This window comes from Dama dama, chromosome 24 (assembly GCF_033118175.1).
Source record: "Dama dama isolate Ldn47 chromosome 24, ASM3311817v1, whole genome shotgun sequence".
NCBI classification, from domain to species: domain Eukaryota; kingdom Metazoa; phylum Chordata; class Mammalia; order Artiodactyla; family Cervidae; genus Dama; species Dama dama.
Window position 1 is genome coordinate 37,161,241 of NC_083704.1, and position 17,233 is coordinate 37,178,473.

The 17,233-nt window shown below is 39.6% G+C and overlaps 1 protein-coding gene across 4 annotated transcripts in view; it reads left to right on the forward strand.

The window, feature by feature from the left end:
- Nucleotides 1-17,233, forward strand: part of FRMD4B (FERM domain containing 4B) — a 352,299-nt gene that overhangs the window by 328,564 nt on the left and 6,502 nt on the right. For all 4 annotated transcript variants that reach the window (XM_061128101.1, XM_061128099.1, XM_061128100.1 and 1 more), the window contains 9 exons: nt 1,339-1,477; nt 1,955-2,096; nt 3,005-3,138; nt 3,234-3,353; nt 4,508-4,736; nt 7,262-7,318; nt 8,846-8,993; nt 12,122-12,241; nt 13,093-13,904. In XM_061128101.1, coding sequence (XP_060984084.1) covers nt 1,339-1,477; nt 1,955-2,096; nt 3,005-3,138; nt 3,234-3,353; nt 4,508-4,736; nt 7,262-7,318; nt 8,846-8,993; nt 12,122-12,241; nt 13,093-13,904 — 1,901 coding nt within the window. The remainder of the gene's footprint in view (nt 1-1,338; nt 1,478-1,954; nt 2,097-3,004; nt 3,139-3,233; nt 3,354-4,507; nt 4,737-7,261; nt 7,319-8,845; nt 8,994-12,121; nt 12,242-13,092; nt 13,905-17,233) is intronic.

Genomic DNA, 17,233 nt, shown 5'->3' on the forward strand with positions numbered 1-17,233 from the left:
AGCAAGACAAATGATTTTATTTTATTTTGTTAAGAGTTTGAACTTTTTTTTCATTTATTTTTATTAGTTGGAGGCTAATTACTTTACAGTATTGTAGTGGTTTTTGCCATACATTGACATGAATCAGCCATGGATTTACATGTGTTCCCCATCCTGATCCCCCCTCTTGCCTCCCTCCCCATCCCATCCCTCTGGATCTTCTCAGAGAAATGTTTATTCAGATCCTTTGCTCATTTTTAAGTTTGGTATTCTTGGTCACTTAAAAAAAAAAGTTCCTAAATTATCAACATGAATTAAAGTCAAGATATTGTAGGCTCTCCAAGTTCCTCAGAAGAATTTCTTATCAGCCCTCAGTGGTTGCTTTTCAGATAGAAGCTTATGGATATTTGGAGGTCAGAGGGATGGAGGAAACAGCTGTGGCAGAAAGATGACCTGAAGATATAAGGCAGATTCCTACAAAGAACATTGGTGCTCTTCTTCCCCCACCCCTGCCCCCCCCCCTTTCTTTCTCTTGCTCTGTCCTCCTCTGACCCTCTCTCTTCATCCAGTACATAAGCAGTAATCTGGGCCAGTTTTGGACATGCATATTATCAGACAGTATTATTATGTTCATCCTCTGATAGTGCCAAAGCCAGACAATTACACCTAGATCTGAGATGCTCTTTCCTTGGAGGAAGGTACTGATCCCACAGGTCGTGATTGCTTGATCTTTAAAGTAACACGTTTATTCTCACCTTTTTGTGATGGTCCCACATCCTGTGGTCTTTAATTTGATGTTTTTAGTACAGTCTCCAATGTGGCTGATTCTCATCTGCTTTGAAATAATTTTTATTTTCTATTATTTCCAGTATCATGCTTCTGTGCAGAGTACAGAATGTTTATATTTATGTATATAAGCCTACTAGACTTAGGTTTTTCTAAAATGTTATATGGTTGACATATTAATAATCATTTTCTCTTAATTACTTCCTAAATTTTCATTTTGTATTAGAGCATAATTGTTTAACCATGTTGTGTTAGTTTCATCTGTACAGCAAAGTGGTTCATTTATACATATGCATGTGTCTATTCTTTTTCTAATACTCTGCCCATTTTCTCGTATTCTTTTGAAGATGTGTGTTTGTGTTGTTTAATATACTGCTTTTACGAGAAGATATTACCCAGATGTGATTGGCTTTCTCATAAAAAGGAGAAAATCAGAAGCTTGGACCTTGAAGGCAAGGGTGTGGCAGAGGAAAAACAATTAAGGAGATGCTTTGTTACAACATTACCCACTGGGTACATTTGATGTTATGCTGGGCCAGAAACAAATCATGAGTGCTTTCCTTAATCTTTTAGGATTTCGGTATCCAGAAGAACCTTTGGGCAGAGTGGCCTCTTTGTGCAAACGTGGTATGCGAACTCCTCTCTCATCAAGTCCATCTGGGTAATGGCAATTAGTCAGCATCAGTTTTACTTGGACCGGAAGCAAAGCAAAGTAAGTAACTGAAAGTATTTCTACAAGGACAAAGTCCCATCCCTCATTTACTTTCCGTTCAGAAGATAAACTTTCTTAGAAAAGATGCAACCTCATGGGTTTTTGTTTCTTGAGTCTTGCTTTTTTTTTTTTAACTTTACTACCAGTTTTAATTTTTCTTACATTTAACAGATGGGCAACATATAGCCTGCTCTGAAAGTTGTAAGATTTGCCAACTTTTAGGCATTGTGTGTGTGTGCACTCATGACTTTTTAATGTTAATGATTGAACTATACCATGAGGAAGAATCATGCCTGATTAATGAAACATTTTAGCGACAAAGCTGAAGTCTGAATTTTTTTTCTGAAAAATATCACTATAGTATATAAAAATTCTATATTGTCCTTTGTGTTGACATTTTTATTCCATATTAACTGAATCATTTCATTAATTCAGAATAGGTGTGACTGAATGAATTCCCTTTCCATGTTGTATTAGGCAAAAATTCCTTCAGCCAGGAGTTTAGACGATATCGCAATGGACTTGACGGAGACAGGAGCACCAAGGGTCTCCAAACTGGTAACACTCGAGGCAAAAAGCCAGTTCATTATGGCAAGCAACGGCAGTTTAATTTCCTCAGGTAATATTTTTGGGTTAGAGAGCGTGCAAGCCATCTGTATCTTAATTTACATTTTTTGTTGTTGTTGTAAACCACTTTTAAATGTATCTTTTAACCCATTATTTCTGGAATAAGTAAGCAAATGAGAATCTGTAGTGTACAGCAGTTTTGAATAAAATTCTGAAATTACTTTTTAAAAGAATATGAAGCAAGTTAAGTTATAAAGTTCAGGTTGTATAATTAACACTAGCAGCAGCAGCTGAGACAGTGAGTGCCTCGGGGTAGCTTGCAAGAATATTTTCTCCCCATCAGGTCCGTCAGCTTTTTTTTCTCCAATGTGTGGTTTATGATACAGACAGTTGTCTAATTTTCCATTTAACATAAAATCAACCATGATTACAACCCTCGAACTCCATCTCACCCCCAAAGTGATTTTTGCTCCTAAACCCTTACTCTGCAGACATGTATATGAGAGTATCACTAAGTATATGTAATTCACTAACAATATTCTCATCTAAATCCCATTGTCAGCTTGTGAATCTGAAACATAGAATATCCTTGCCTTGCTTACTTTCCAAAAGAACATTCCAAACAACTATCTCTAGGAGCATCTTACCTTCTCTCCTGCTCAGAAAAATGAATTTTTTCATTGCGTGTGTCTGAAACATTAAACATTTTATCATTGCTTCCCAAATGACTGAACCGAAATGCAGAAGGCATATATTATTACCAGGTTCTGTTAGATGCCCAGAAGCATGAGAAAATGTTCTCCAGTTTCCTTTTATTATGTTCAGAAACAAGGAGAAAAGAAAGAAACTATTATTAAATAGCAGGTTTGGCTTAAAAATCCTTTGTCCTCTGAAAAGGAAGGAAACATGCGTGTGTAAACCTCCCCTGCCCTCCCTCCCCACCCCCCATCCCACCTCCAGGTTCTCAAGACTCAGAAGTCAGTGAGGAGCAAAAGAGAGAGAAGATCCTTGAACTCAAGAAGAAGGAAAAACTGTTGCAAGAAAAGCTCCTGAAGAAAGTTGAAGAGCTTAAGAAGATCTGTTTGCGGGAGGCTGTGAGTGTCTTCTGCTTTGGGGAACATTTCAGATTGTGTTTGACAGTTCCAGCCAGGGTCAGTAATCTCCCTCTTGGTTCTGTCCTGTTTCATAGGAGCTCACAGGCAAAATGCCCAAGGAGTATCCTCTGAATGTAGGTGAGAAACCTCCTCAGGTCAGAAGGCGTATAGGTACTGCGTTCAAATTAGATGACAACTTGCTGCCAAGTGAAGAGGTATGGGCACCAGTTCTGAGCGCTTCTATCAACAGTGAGGCAGAAAAGCTGTCAGTTGAATGTAGCTGACTTGTTCCTTTGGTTTTTGAGTTACTGTTGTATATTTTTATCTCACCAGTTAAAGGTGATCATGGAGACCAAGTTGAATTCTTTCCTTCATGCACAGTTTAGTTAAAATTGAGTTCTCATGACTTTACTCCTCCAAACAGAGACAGTACTAAATGAACTCCTAAGTATTTATAAATTGAGAAACATTATTTTAAGAATTAAGAATTCCAGCACTAGAGTCTCCCACTTAAAACAGTAGCCTTTGGCAAATCATTGACCTCTCTGAAGTCTGAATTCTCTGGTTTTCTTGTCAATAAAATGAGGGTAATGATTGTTCTTCCCTCTGAGAGATGCAAGGAGTATTCAGTGAGATAACACATGTATAGCACTTTTAGGTATAATAAAGTTAAAAGATTTGTTAGCCAATAGAGAGGGTACTTTCCTATTTGTGTTATCAGACAGTATGACCCTATTCATGTTTCTTGTAGAAATTTGGCCATCTTGGCTTTAGCAAATAGTAGCGGTTTCCATTAATAACAAAGTGAGCATTGCTGTTTATTAAGTGTTCAGTGTATACCCAGCTCTGAGCTAAGCAATGCACATACATTGTTTTCTTTGTTCTTCACCGTACTTGCATAAGGTGGATGTTGCCTCCATTTTACAAGTAAAAAAACTGAAGCATTAAAAATTAGATAATATCTCCAGGGCCATGCAACCAGGAATTACCCAGAAAGAAGAATGGAATTTCAGTTTATCTGTTTCTAAAGCTGTGCATATGACTATAACATTCTCTGGCTACGAATCTTGGGTGAAAGATCCCTTCTTGAAAAATATGATCTTCATCCAACCAGTTGCATGAATGGAAGGCCAATTCCCTTCTTTGAAAAGGAAAGAGAATTGGACTGTTAAGTTAAAGTAAATGGAGGAGGGAGGTCTTGTCTTCTTGGAAACTATTTGAGAATATCTAAGCAGTAAAACTTAGGAAGATCTCATTCACAAAGAGCATCTGATGTGAGAATGCATGAGAAAGAGAAATTTTATTATCCAGGACATATGAGAGTGACTGTGTGTGTCCATAAAAATAAAGCAATATCATGTGAATGCAGGATCCTGCTTTGCAAGAACTGGAGAGCAATTTCCTAATACAGCAAAAGCTGGTTGAGGCTGCGAAGAAGCTTGCCAATGAGCCCGACCTTTGCAAAACCGTGAAGAAAAAACGAAAGCAAGATTACACGGATGCAGTGAAAAAGCTTCAGGAGATTGAAAATGCTATAAATGAGTACCGCATTAGATGTGGAAAGAAACCCAGCCAGAAAGCAACAGTTATTTTACCAGGTTAGTAACTAGTGAGGTTTTTTGAGTCACCTAAGTCAGTCCTCTTGATGGAATGTACTGTTTCCAAACCAGTTCATTTGATGAGTGAGAAAAGAATGGATTGATCCTTAAGTTTCTTAGGATAAAAATGATTCGGAATTTCATTTTTACAAGTATGTTAACTTGGTTTTCTGTGACCTTCTCACTGTTTTAATACTATACTATTGCATTGCTTTAATTTTCAGGATGAAAGAGCTTTACACAGCAATATTGTTTCCCAATAAGAGATTCATCTTTAACTGGCTTGATGTCATTGCAAGAAATATATTTGAAAACACAGAGTATTAAGATAGCTGGGCCCTACATAATAGTTTCTCAGAGATTTTTAATGCAGCAGACCATGTATTTTTTTAAGGACCTATCCAATATATGTGGATAGAAAAGAACTCTTACAACTACGGTTATTTACGGAGGCTATTTATGGACATATGTTCCTATTGTATTATGAAATGCAGAAGGCAGAATACAAAATTGTAGCCACAACATAGTCCAGACATTGTATAAATATGTACGCATAGAGACTGGTTGGGCAAGAGTTTAAATATATTAATAGTTGTAGAATTTCATGTCAATTTTCTTCTTAATTCTCTTTAGTGTTTTCAAAATTCTCAACATCATGTATCTAAAACTAATATTCAGAAAAAAATTAAACTGAAAAATCTCATTTAGGTGGATTTCAAGTCCAACTGGCCTTCTATGTTTATTAGCATGATTTTTAGCCTTGATCATTGGTTGAAATATGATTATTTCTTTTGATTCCAAGACATTTTTTTCTCCCCACTTAAGCATCTGTGAAATTGGGATAATTCTTATTCTAGATGAGGCATTACAGTTATGATCAGTACTTTTTCTTTTTTTTTACTGGGATATCAAGTAGTTATACATCTTAGATTTGACAAAATATGGTAATGAGGTTTAAAGTATACTCAGCTTTAGGGCATATGATTTGAAAAGCAGAGATACGGCTTTTTGGTAAGTGAATGCATGGACATCAACACACAAGTGTTCGTCAGCTACAGCTGGGGAATTTAGGATGGTTTTGACACAATGCAAAATCCAGTTGGCCTCGTTGGTGGCCACACTCTGGACCCATAGGAGATGGGTGGTGAGCAGGGCACTTAATTTTGATAGCCATGTGTTGTGGCCCATTCATCTCCAACTGTGTAAAATTCAAATGTTATCCTTTACAGTGACTGACATTTGGGCAGCAGTGATGCCAGTGGTTGAGTATATATCGGGTGGATTATTTTTAAAGCCTGCCTGACAGCTGACTATCCTGGCATCTTGCCTTCAAGCCCTACCATGTGTCCAATTAAGAGACAGTCCTCTTGGCTCTGATGGAGATTAATTTTAGGTTGGATGGGGAGATTCACTTCATAATGGCTTCGAAGCTTACATTGAGGTGTCACATTTGCCTGTACCCTTGCCCATCCTTGACAACTGAGTATGGAAAGATTTGCCAAAGCACATCAACACATCAGAGATGTCACTTTTTAAAAAAAATTTTATTGGCATATAGTTGCTTTATAATATTGTGTCAGTTTCTGCTGTAAAGCAAAGTGAGATGTCGCTTTTTGCTAAACCCATTTTGTAACATTTGACAAGCACCAATAATAATCACATTTTTATGGGCATTTCCAACTACCAGACTTCTTTCACTAGAATGCTGTATGTAGGTAAGCAAAGTAATAAGTATAGTTAATATTTATTGAGCATTTGTCTTGTACCAGGAGCAAGGCCAAGGGCTTTACATCTATTATGTCATCGAATGCTCACCAAAGTGCTAAACACCAGGTACTATTCTCATCCCTATTTTAGAGTTGAGCTAAATGATGCTTGGAGAGATTAAGTAATTTGCCCAGGGTCTCCCAGCCAATAATTGACAAAACCAAGCTTTGAATCCAGGTCTATCTCTTTGAGTGGTTCTCAACCAGTGGCAATTTTGCATTCCTGGGAAGTGTCTGCAGACATGTTTGATTGTCAAAACTGACAATCTGATGGTACTGATGGTACTGATATCCAGGGATAGAAGCTGGAGATCCTACAGTGCAAAGGATGGCACCCCCCAACAAAGAATTATCTAGTCTAGAATGTCAGTAGTGCTACCCACTGTTAGGAAACCCTAGTCTGATTGAGAAGCTTCTGTACCACAAAAGTCCTCACTCTATCAAGAAAAAGCCCTTCTCTCAAGAAGAGAGCTCAGAAAATAAGTTATCCTAACAGTGCAGTAGATTCTCAAAGGAAGGTCCTCAAGTCAGTTCCATTGTAAGAAATAATCCAGTGTAATATTTGTATAGTAGGTAAGATGTTTATGTCTTAAGTGGTCAATGAGTCCATTCTCACAACAGTTAATTACTCCTAATGCACTATAACTGGTTGCATTTATCTAACTAAAATAAGATGCACTCCATTGGAAATTGTTTTATTGAACTATTAGGGGTGTCCAAAGGCACTGTTGTACTAAAGACAGTTTATTTTGTTCACAGACGACATCATCCCATCAGAAAGTAGCTCCTTGTCTGACACTACCACCTATGATGATCGTAAGTAGCTCTCCCTTTTCAATTTAAAATGTTACATATTCTGAAATACTAAGCAATTTTTTGAGTAGGAAAGCCTATTTATTACTCTTTTGGGAAAAGTAGAATCAACTAGCTTACATTTATGAAGAATGGTTGGGAAAGGGGTTAAGATTAGCTTTTACACAGGTTGTGCTATGCTGTGCTTAGTCGCTCAGTCATGTCTGACTCTTATAACCCCATGGACTGTAGCCCACCAGGCTCCTCTGTCCGTGGGGATTCTCTGTGCAAGACACTGAAGTGGATTGCCATGCCCTCTTCCAGGGGATCTTCCCAATCCAGGGATCGAACCCAGGCTTCCCTTTACACAGGTTAGCTCAGGATTAAATATAATACCGTACAAATCACATGACTTCGGTGAATCAAAGTACCATAACATGAGTAAATAGGTATCTTGATAAGGTTTGTAAGGTTCTGCAGGATTTTTTTTTTTAAGCTTTTGAATTAGCTATAGATTCACAGGCAGTTGCAAAGTAATAAAGAGTCATTCACCCAGCTTTGTCCAGTGGTGACATCTTATATATTTGGTGTCTAATAACAAAACCAGGAAATGAGTGTTGTGCAGGCTACACTACAGTACCAGGAAATAATGGAAACTTTGATTTTTCACTGTGTACTTATTCTGGATAAGTGGGAGTTTATTTTCCTTAGGAAGAAGCACATATTTTAGAAATTGTGTTACATGTTACTGTGTCGGTTTCCTAGAAGTAGACCTTATCTATTGTAATGACGCATGTTCAGCACATTTCATGATGGAATGGATTTCATATCAAGTGGTAGAATATTTCCTTATAATCCCTTCCTTGTGCTTAAGCAGAGGAGCTGGCTGTCTGTTTGATGTGACTTAAAGAATTCAGGAAAAAAAAAAAAAAGAATTCAGGAAGCCACTAAACCCTACTGCTTTATCTTCTTCCAAATGGAATGGTTTGCGAAAGTCTGCCATTTCAGAACTCTTCTTAGCTGAGGTTTGGCCATGCTTGCCAACTGCTCTTTGAAAATACAAATATCAGTGAGAGACATTAACAAGTCCCTAATGACTCATCAGGAATCAGTTTCATTCCTGTCAGAGATAGGATAAGTCTTTGGTCAGCCAAGGAGGCCTAAAAATGTTAAAATAAAGCTGGGCAAAACTGATCCAGTCCAACTTTACAGGCCAACTTCCTCTTGGCCCCTTATACACTGAGATTTTTCTGTGGTATAACTCTTGTAAAGCATCACCCATTACACCTGAGAGATTTATGTGCTCAAAGTGGCTCCTATTGAGTTGACAGCAGTTGGGTCCCTCCCCAGAAGAACATTCAGTAATTTCTATTTTCTATTGTGTAAAATATAAAAATACATTTCCTGGAACTTAAACACTTTTAAAATTACATTCTTTGGAACAACATTTTACTCACCAGACAGATCTTCCACTTTATTTGGGGGAGGGAGGTGTTGGGAAGGCATTTGTTTACTTTTTTATTTATCTAGTTATTCATTCACTTATTATAGCCAATGATACCTTCACTCTTGCTGGGCAGCGATCAAGTTCAGTACCTCATTCTCCAAGAATTCTTCCTCCCAAGTCTCTCGGTATTGAGAGAATTCATTTCAGAAAGTCGTCCATCAATGAACAGCTTGTGGATACCAGACAGTCCAGGTAAGAAGACACATCATCAGTGAAGTGAATGCCTCACCACTGTAAGGCATTTTCTCCAAAACAGTCAACCTATTTTTGTTTTATCCTGTTTATTCTTTCAGAAAGGATTATCTTATAAAATCAAGTGTAGAATCTAACCCAGTTATTTGTTGTTGGCAGCAAGTGGAAGTGTTTTTAAAGAGGTCTTTTAAAAAATATTTGGCTGTTTCCTTAAAGTCTATTTGGTTTATATTAAATTATATAGAGGCATTAACTATAAATCTGAATTTGGATATAGTGTCAAAGTTCTGTTTCATCACCCAAGGTCTCAGGAACATTTAATACAACTCATACCAGGCAATAGAACTGACTTCTAATCTTTCAAAGGAAAATGGGACTGAGTACCTTTTTAATCTGTAACTTCTTCTCAAGTGTCTCAAGTAAATATTTTTAGGACCATAACTTTTTAAGAGGAAAGACCAGTGATTGCCAGAATTTGGCTGCATGGATCACTACTAGCTTTTTTGTTTGTTTGTTTTTTTAAATTGGGTCCAAGATAGGATTAGCAGCTTTTTACTTTGCCTAATTAGTATGTTCACACAAACAGCACTGTGATTTCATGAAAAAATGACACATATCCAAAATACAGTCATTGTTGTAGTAATAATAAGATTAACATTTGTTGAGCACTTAGTATGTGCCAGACAGTGTTTCAAGTGTTTAATATACAATAACAAATTTAGTCGTAAGAAAACGCTCATTGTATTACTACCATCCTTAGCATTTACGGATAAGTACAGTAAGGACCAGAAAGCATGAATCACTTGTTGGGTTCATCAATTAGCAAATGTCAGAATTGGGATTTGAACCGACATAGCCTGACTACAAAGCCTATGATGTGATTTTAGCCAACATGTTTTATTGCATCTCAGGAAAGATGGAAATTAGTCTCAAAATAAAAGAGGATTATTCAGATGAAACAATTTTTCACTCATGAAAAGAGAACCAATATTTTGTTATATTTCTGATTTGTCAAAGACCGGTGAAACCTTTATTTCATATTAGCCCCAGTTTGTAGATTAGCATCTAACTGTTGCCTTAAACAGTAGAGATCCAGGTTTCTAGAGCTGTGGTGTCCAGTTCAATTAAAAGCAAATAAAATTTAAAATTCAGATCTTCAGTCCTACCAGTCGCATTTCAAGTCCTAATAGGCACATGTGGCTGATGTCTGTGATGCTGGGCAGCACAGATAGAGTTCATTTCTATCACCGAAGAAAGTCCTGTCAGATAGCACTGGGCAGATATCAGGGAAAACAAAGCTGTTTCAGCGAAAGGGATCATAACTGGGAAAATGATTATCTTAAAAAATTATTATGCCTCCATCCCCTATAGCTTAAGATGTGTTTGCTCTTTCATCCAGCAGTTTCACTTCTAGGCATTTTTCCTCTTGAATTAACTACAGGATGCTTATCTTACAGCACTGTTTATACTAGTGACAAATAAAAACACCCCAAATGCTCAACTAGTGGATTGTTTAAGTAAATTACGGTCAGTCTTACGGTGGAATGCTGTTCACTCATTAAAATAACAGTGTGAGTGAATATTGAGCAACATAGAATGTTAGATCAAGTTGTGTTTTTTCCTTAAGTGGGTTTTGAAAGAGAATTTATAGTAAGATCTAATTTTTTGTTTTTAAAGGGATAAACACAGTATTTTTTTAAAAACTTTTTTGCCGTGCTTTTGTAGTAAGTGAGGTATAATCAAAGTTGTTTTTAATTAAAAAAATAATTTCAAATTGTGTTCTCACTGTGCTGGAAAGTGGACAAGGCAATTTAAGAATGCTGTGAATGACTGTTACTGGCCAAATTCAGCCTGTGACCCATTTGTGTATCCTCCCATGAGCTAAGCATGGTTTTTAGAATTTTGAATAACTGGAAGGGAAATAAAAAACAGTAATATTTTTTGTGACAATTTTGGAACATAAAAATTATATGGAAGTTGAATTTCAGTATCCACAGTCAAATCTGATTGGCACACAGCCACCTCCAGTCACATACATACTGTCTACACTGCTCTCTTACTTCAAGGGCAGAGCTGAATCACTGGGATAGCCTGCAAAGCCAAAAATACTTCCTGTGAGACTTTTTGCAGAAAAAGGACTTGCTACCCCTGCTCTCCTTGCTTTCAATGTTTTATTCAGTACACTCTTTTTCAAAAGTCTTTTCGTTTTTTTCCTTCATATTTATGACTCAGAGTCAGATCACTCGTGCTTCTCCTAAGACTCATCTAAGAAATCCACCCGGATACTAAACCACAAAGACAGTTTTCCCAATTGTCTCTTTATGTTCCCATTCCTTCAGCTTCCTGCAAGTTTCTTTCTTTTTTTTTTTTAATTGGAGTATAGTTGATTTACACTATTGTGTTTGTTCAGGCATATAGCACAGTGATTCAGTTATGCATAAATATATATATAATTATCAGCAGTTATTTGTATATATATATTTCAGATTCTTTCCCCTTATAGGTTGTGATAAAATATTGAGTATAGTTCCTTGTACTATATAGCAGGTCCTTGTTGAGTATCTATTTTACTTTATGTTGGAACATAGTTTATTAACAATGTATTAGTTTCAAGTATACAATAAAGTGATTTAGTTATCCATATACATATATATGGGGTTTCCCTGGTGGCTCAGATGGTAAAGAATCTGCCTGAAGTGCAGGAGATGCCAGAGACATGGATGCAATCCCTGGATCGGGAAGATCCCCTGGAGAAGGAAATGGCAACCCACTCCAGTATTCTTGCCTGGGGAATCCCATGGACAGAGGAGCCTGGCGGGCTACAGTTCATGGGGTCACAGAGAGTGAGACATGACTGGATGACTTAACACATTTTCACTTTTCATACATGTATCTATTCTTTTTCAGATTCTTTTCCCATATAGGTTATTGCAGAATATTGAGTAGAGTTCCCTGTGCTATACAGTGGGTCCTTGTTGATTATCTGTTTTATATATAGTAATGTATATGTTATTACCAAAATCCTAATTTATCGCTCCCCTTCCAGTAAGTTTCTAATCAACTTATTACAGATTTGCCAGAAATGCTGGGAGGCTCATCATTTTCTGATTTCTTTCTTCCCAACACAGAGAAATGCTGTCCACACATAGCAGCCCTTACAAAACTCTGGAGAGGCGGCCCCAGGCAGGACGGAGCATGCCCACCACCCCCGTTCTCACCCGGAACGCCTACAGTAGCAGCCATTTGGAGTAAGAGAGCTTCGTTCTAGTGCCTTTGTCCCTGTTGACTTTTGCTCTAAGATTTTGTTTCACTTTGCTGTGTTTTTAATCACTTTCTGCAGGAGGACTTTATGACTCTACATTTTCTATCCACTTAACAATTCAAGTATTTCCTAAGCCTAGAAAATGTTCTTGAAATATATTTTCCTTGGGTAGATACTGGATGTTTTGTGCCTTAATTCTTCCAACCAGACATTACTTTCTGTTATTCAATGGTGTGGATGAAGATAATGACATCAGTGACATTTTGAAGTGTTTACTTGAAGGCTGTGCTGTTTTATATGTCCTATATTATTTAGTCCCCACAAGTCTGATTGGAGATATTAGGTACTGTTTTTGTCCTCATTTTACATTAAAGAGAGGACGATTAGTTAAATATCTTGCCAATGTTCATACATCTGGGAAGTGATGGAACCATGAGTCAACCCAGAGATATCTGGTAGCCTAGCCAGGCTTTGCCCCCCTCCACCCCATGAATGCTGCCTTCACCCTAGTCTGTGTATCCTGCTATCCTGTTGGGAAAAAGGACCCTCCAAAGACATGTGGGTTTTTCTTAGGCTTTGATGCAGGTTGTCCATCATCAGTTTAGCCTCTCTATTTTCAAAGAGGAATGTGGACTGCCCAATTGACGGAACCTATTTCTTTTCTCATTTTGACCATGTGAACGCAGTGAATTCTGTTGTGGGTCAGCTTTGGAAACCTAAAAAATCCTATTGCAGTTCAAGAGCTATCAACTCATTCGACATGATGCCCTTTTCCCTTATTTCAGTCCTCCTTTCCTTCTTTGTCCTTAGCAAGCTTGCCTCTCTCTCCTCTTTCAGACCCGAGCCTTCCTCTCAGCACTGCCGCCAGCGGAGTGGAAGCCTCGAGTCTCAGTCTCACCTGCTCTCCGAGATGGACCACGAAAAGCCATTTTTCTCCCTCTCCAAATCCCAAAGAAGCAGCAGCACTGAAATCCTGGATGACGGGTCTTCCTACACCAGCCAGTCGAGCACCGAGTATTACTGCACCACGCCCGTGGCCGGCCCCTATTACACCACCCAGACGCTGGACACTCGCTCCCGGGGTCGCAGAAGGTCCAAGAAACAGAACGCCTCGGCTTCCAATTCAGGAAGCATGCCCAACCTAGCACACAAGGAAAGTCTGAGGAATGGCGTCTACTCCAAGAGTCAGGAGCAGCCTTCTTCCAGCTACTACATTGCCGGGTACACGCCCTACGCGGAGTGTGACCTCTATTACGCCGGCGGCTACGTCTACGAGAACGACACGGAGGGACAGTACAGTGTGAATCCTTCCTACCGGTCGTCCGCCCACTACGGATACGACCGCCCAAGGGACTGCAGCAGGTCCTTTCACGAGGACGAGGTCGACCGGGTGCCCCATAACCCGTATGCCACACTCCGGCTGCCGCGGAAGGCTGCCGCCAAGTCCGAGCACATCACCAAAAACATCCACAAGGCCTTAGTGGCAGAGCACCTGCGAGGCTGGTACCAGCGGGCCTCCGGGCAGAAGGAGCCGGGCCACAGCGCACAGACTAGCTTTGACTCAGACAGGGGCTCGCAGAGAAGCCTGGGCTTTGCCGGCCTGCAGGTCCCCTGTTCTCCGAGCAGCCGTGCGTCTTCCTACTCCTCAGGTAAGAATGGTACCCAGAGTGCATCTTCCTCATGGCCCCCTATTCCTGCCCCCCCACCCACCCCAAAGCACCCTCCTCAGGGGTGCATGAGACCAGGACCCAAGGTCAGACACGCGGTAGCCATTGGGTGGAGAGGCAGGTTCAAGTCTAACAGACCTTCCCTGGGTTGGGGGCTTTCATGTATTTTTATCTTTTCTGGGTCTTTAAAGTGTTCTGGGCGTTGGGATTATCAAATACACGCTGCTATATGTAAAATAGATAACCAACAAGGACCTACTGGATAACAGAGGAAACGCTGCTCAACATTTAATTAATAACCTATAAGGGAAAAGATTCTGAGAAAAAAATAGTAACACTAATAAACATATATGAAATGTGCAAGTGTTAGTCGCTCAGTCATGTCTGACTTTTCCACCCCATGGACTAGCTTCCCAGGCTCCTCTGTCCATGGAATGCTCCAGGCAAGAATCCTGGAGTGGGTTGCCATTCCCTTCTCCAGGGGATCTGCCCAGCCCAGGGATTAAACCCGGGTCTCCTGTGTTTTTTACTGTCTAAGCCACCTGGGAAGCCCAATGTGTGTGTGTGTGTGTGTGGGTGTGTGTATGTGTGAGTGTGTGTGTGTATGTGTGTGTACATAAATATATAACTAAATTTCTGAGCGGTACACAACACAACATTGTAAATTAACTTTCCTTCAATAAATATAAAAGTATTCATGGCATAGAGATTTGATGTATTAAAAGAATAACATAAACCCTTCAGGTAAGCAGAAAACCATCAGGATTATACATCCTTCCTTGTTCACCGTGAGGAATTGGATCACCTCAAAGGCAGTTCACTCTGAATGCTCCAGTCCATGCATGAGACTTCTAAACCTCACTGGAGCTGGCATTTACTAAGCACTGTTCCTGGCACTGTTCTAAGTATTGTGCGGGTCTTGACTCAATTCAGTAATCATATGTACTCCACTTTATGGCTGATCTAAGGGACTTTCAAAGATCATTTTGATAGAGAGGCATTCTCTCCACATGTTGACTTTGGTCCCCACCTCCACTATTACTGCTGGATATTACCGCTATTACCTGCAAACCTCCAGCTGTGCTAGGTACTTTAAAGGAAAGAAATGGGGGCCTAAGAGGAGAGTCTGTTGAGCATTTCACTTCTTCAGCAAACAAGCAGGCATGTCCAAGATGCTGAGGAGCCGGTTTTGAGCCATTTCCTGACCTGGATGAGTTCACGGTTTAGTTAGCAACTGGAGGAATATATGAACATTAAGCAATACTAAAGTTCTAAGAAACAGGAATTGTGTGAAAAAAACTGAGGTTGTGCGTCTTGCCCCCCGTCTCAAGCATGACACCTTAGTGAGACATAGCTCAGGGATTCTTGAATCACTCTGTGATCATCAGTGAAAACTGTTCCTTTAAAAGTTTCCTAATGTTGTTGACAAGAGGCATTTCCATGGAGATTTCTGTTTGGGTTCTGGTGTTTTGCTATTTGTGTGAGACTTTGGACCTTCCCACTTATTACCACATCTAACATGAAAAGCCTCCTGTACTTACTTTCTTATTTGTGCTCTGATGTAGAGAAGGCCTTTCTTGCCCTTCAGGTTCAGGGTGTGACGTGAGAGACTTTCAGAAATTAAAGAATGAGGGCTGAGACGCATGTGGATGGTTATCAGGGCACAGAGCTGGGGTAAATCTAGCCCATCATCTCTTTAACCATCGAGGCCAGGGAGAAGCAGGTGTAACTCAGAAATTTCAACATTCCTGGCCATTGGCTCAGGACTGGGGCGAAGGTGAGAACGGAGATAACACTTACTGGTGTGAGCCTTTCTGATAAGCAGCACGATTCGGCCCCGTGGGCCAAAAGGCATCATGTCTTTAAGGAATTAGGGGGATGGAAGCTCTCTGAATTGCCTTTTGGAATTTTCCTCGTTCCTGTCTACATTTTATAGCTGCGGTAATGTGTTTCAACAAGCACGCATCATTCTCATGGAGAGAGACGTTTCCGATTAATAGGCCGCATCAGTCAGGGGTTTTGTAATCCCTTCTAGCCACCTAAAGGCTCTCTGGGTGACTCAGTTTTAGTAGTCAGGACAGCCACCATTTATTGGCAACTTAACGCTGTGCCACCCGGCCTGCTCAGCACTTTATGTGTACTCTCCCACGAGTGTATGCAAGAATTCTGTGTAATGAATGCTGTTGCTATGTTTATTATTATTACCCTAATCTTACAGATGAGGCACTTCTGGCTTAGGCTGCTTAAATGACCCTGCCCGTAGGAATTCTATTACTGCCCTGATAGCCCAACCACCACGCCTCACCGCCTGACTTAGAGTTATGAAACCTTCCTGAAAGTGGGACTTTTACATCCTTGAGTCAAGTCCTTATGGCATTCAGGACTGCGGATGAGTTTTGAAATGTGTTAGTCTCACACTTATCACATGTGCTTTGTGGTTATAAAAGAGAGGAGGAGGTTGGCCACCAGCAACAGGAATCAGAGGAGAGCTGGAAGGCTCCAAGAGCAGCGTGGGACTTTTGAGTCTTGGGTGACGTGCATGGCATTGTGCACAGAGGCATGGAGCAGGGCCCATTTTAGAGTTGTTGTTGTTCAGTTGCCAAGTCGTGTCCAACTCTTTGCAAACCCCATGGACTGCAGCACACTAGGCTTCCCTGTCCCTCACCATATCCCGGAGTTTGCCCAAGTTCATGTCCATTGAATCGGTGATACCATCCAACCTTCTCATCCTCTATCACCCTCTTCTCCTTCTGACTTTAATCTTATCCAGCATCAGGGTTTTTTCCAATGAGTCTGCTGTTGTATCAGTTGGCCAGAGTTTTGAGACAGGACAGCAAATGCCCAGCAATGGGGCATTCACCAGGTTTTGCTCCCATATTATGCCTTGCTTTATTTTTTTGTTTTGTTTTTTACCATTTTTAAAGAAAAAACTTTAAATTGAGGTATAGTCGATTTACAGTGTTGTGTTAGTTTTAGGCATATAGCAATGTTATTTATTTATATATGCATATATGTATTTATGCTCAAGTATATGTTTGTATATATTCAGATGCTTTTCCTATATAGGTTATTATCAAATATTGAATATAGTTCCCTGTGCTGTATATATAATAGGTCTTTGTTGTTTATCTGTTTTATACACAGTAGTATATATATGTTACTCCCAGATTCCTAATTTACCCCTCACCCCCACCATTCGCCCTTGGTAACCATAAGTTTGTCTTCTCTGTCTGTGAGTATTTTTATTTTATAAGTAAGTTCATTTGTATAATTTTTTTAGATTCCACATATAAGTGATATCATATGATATT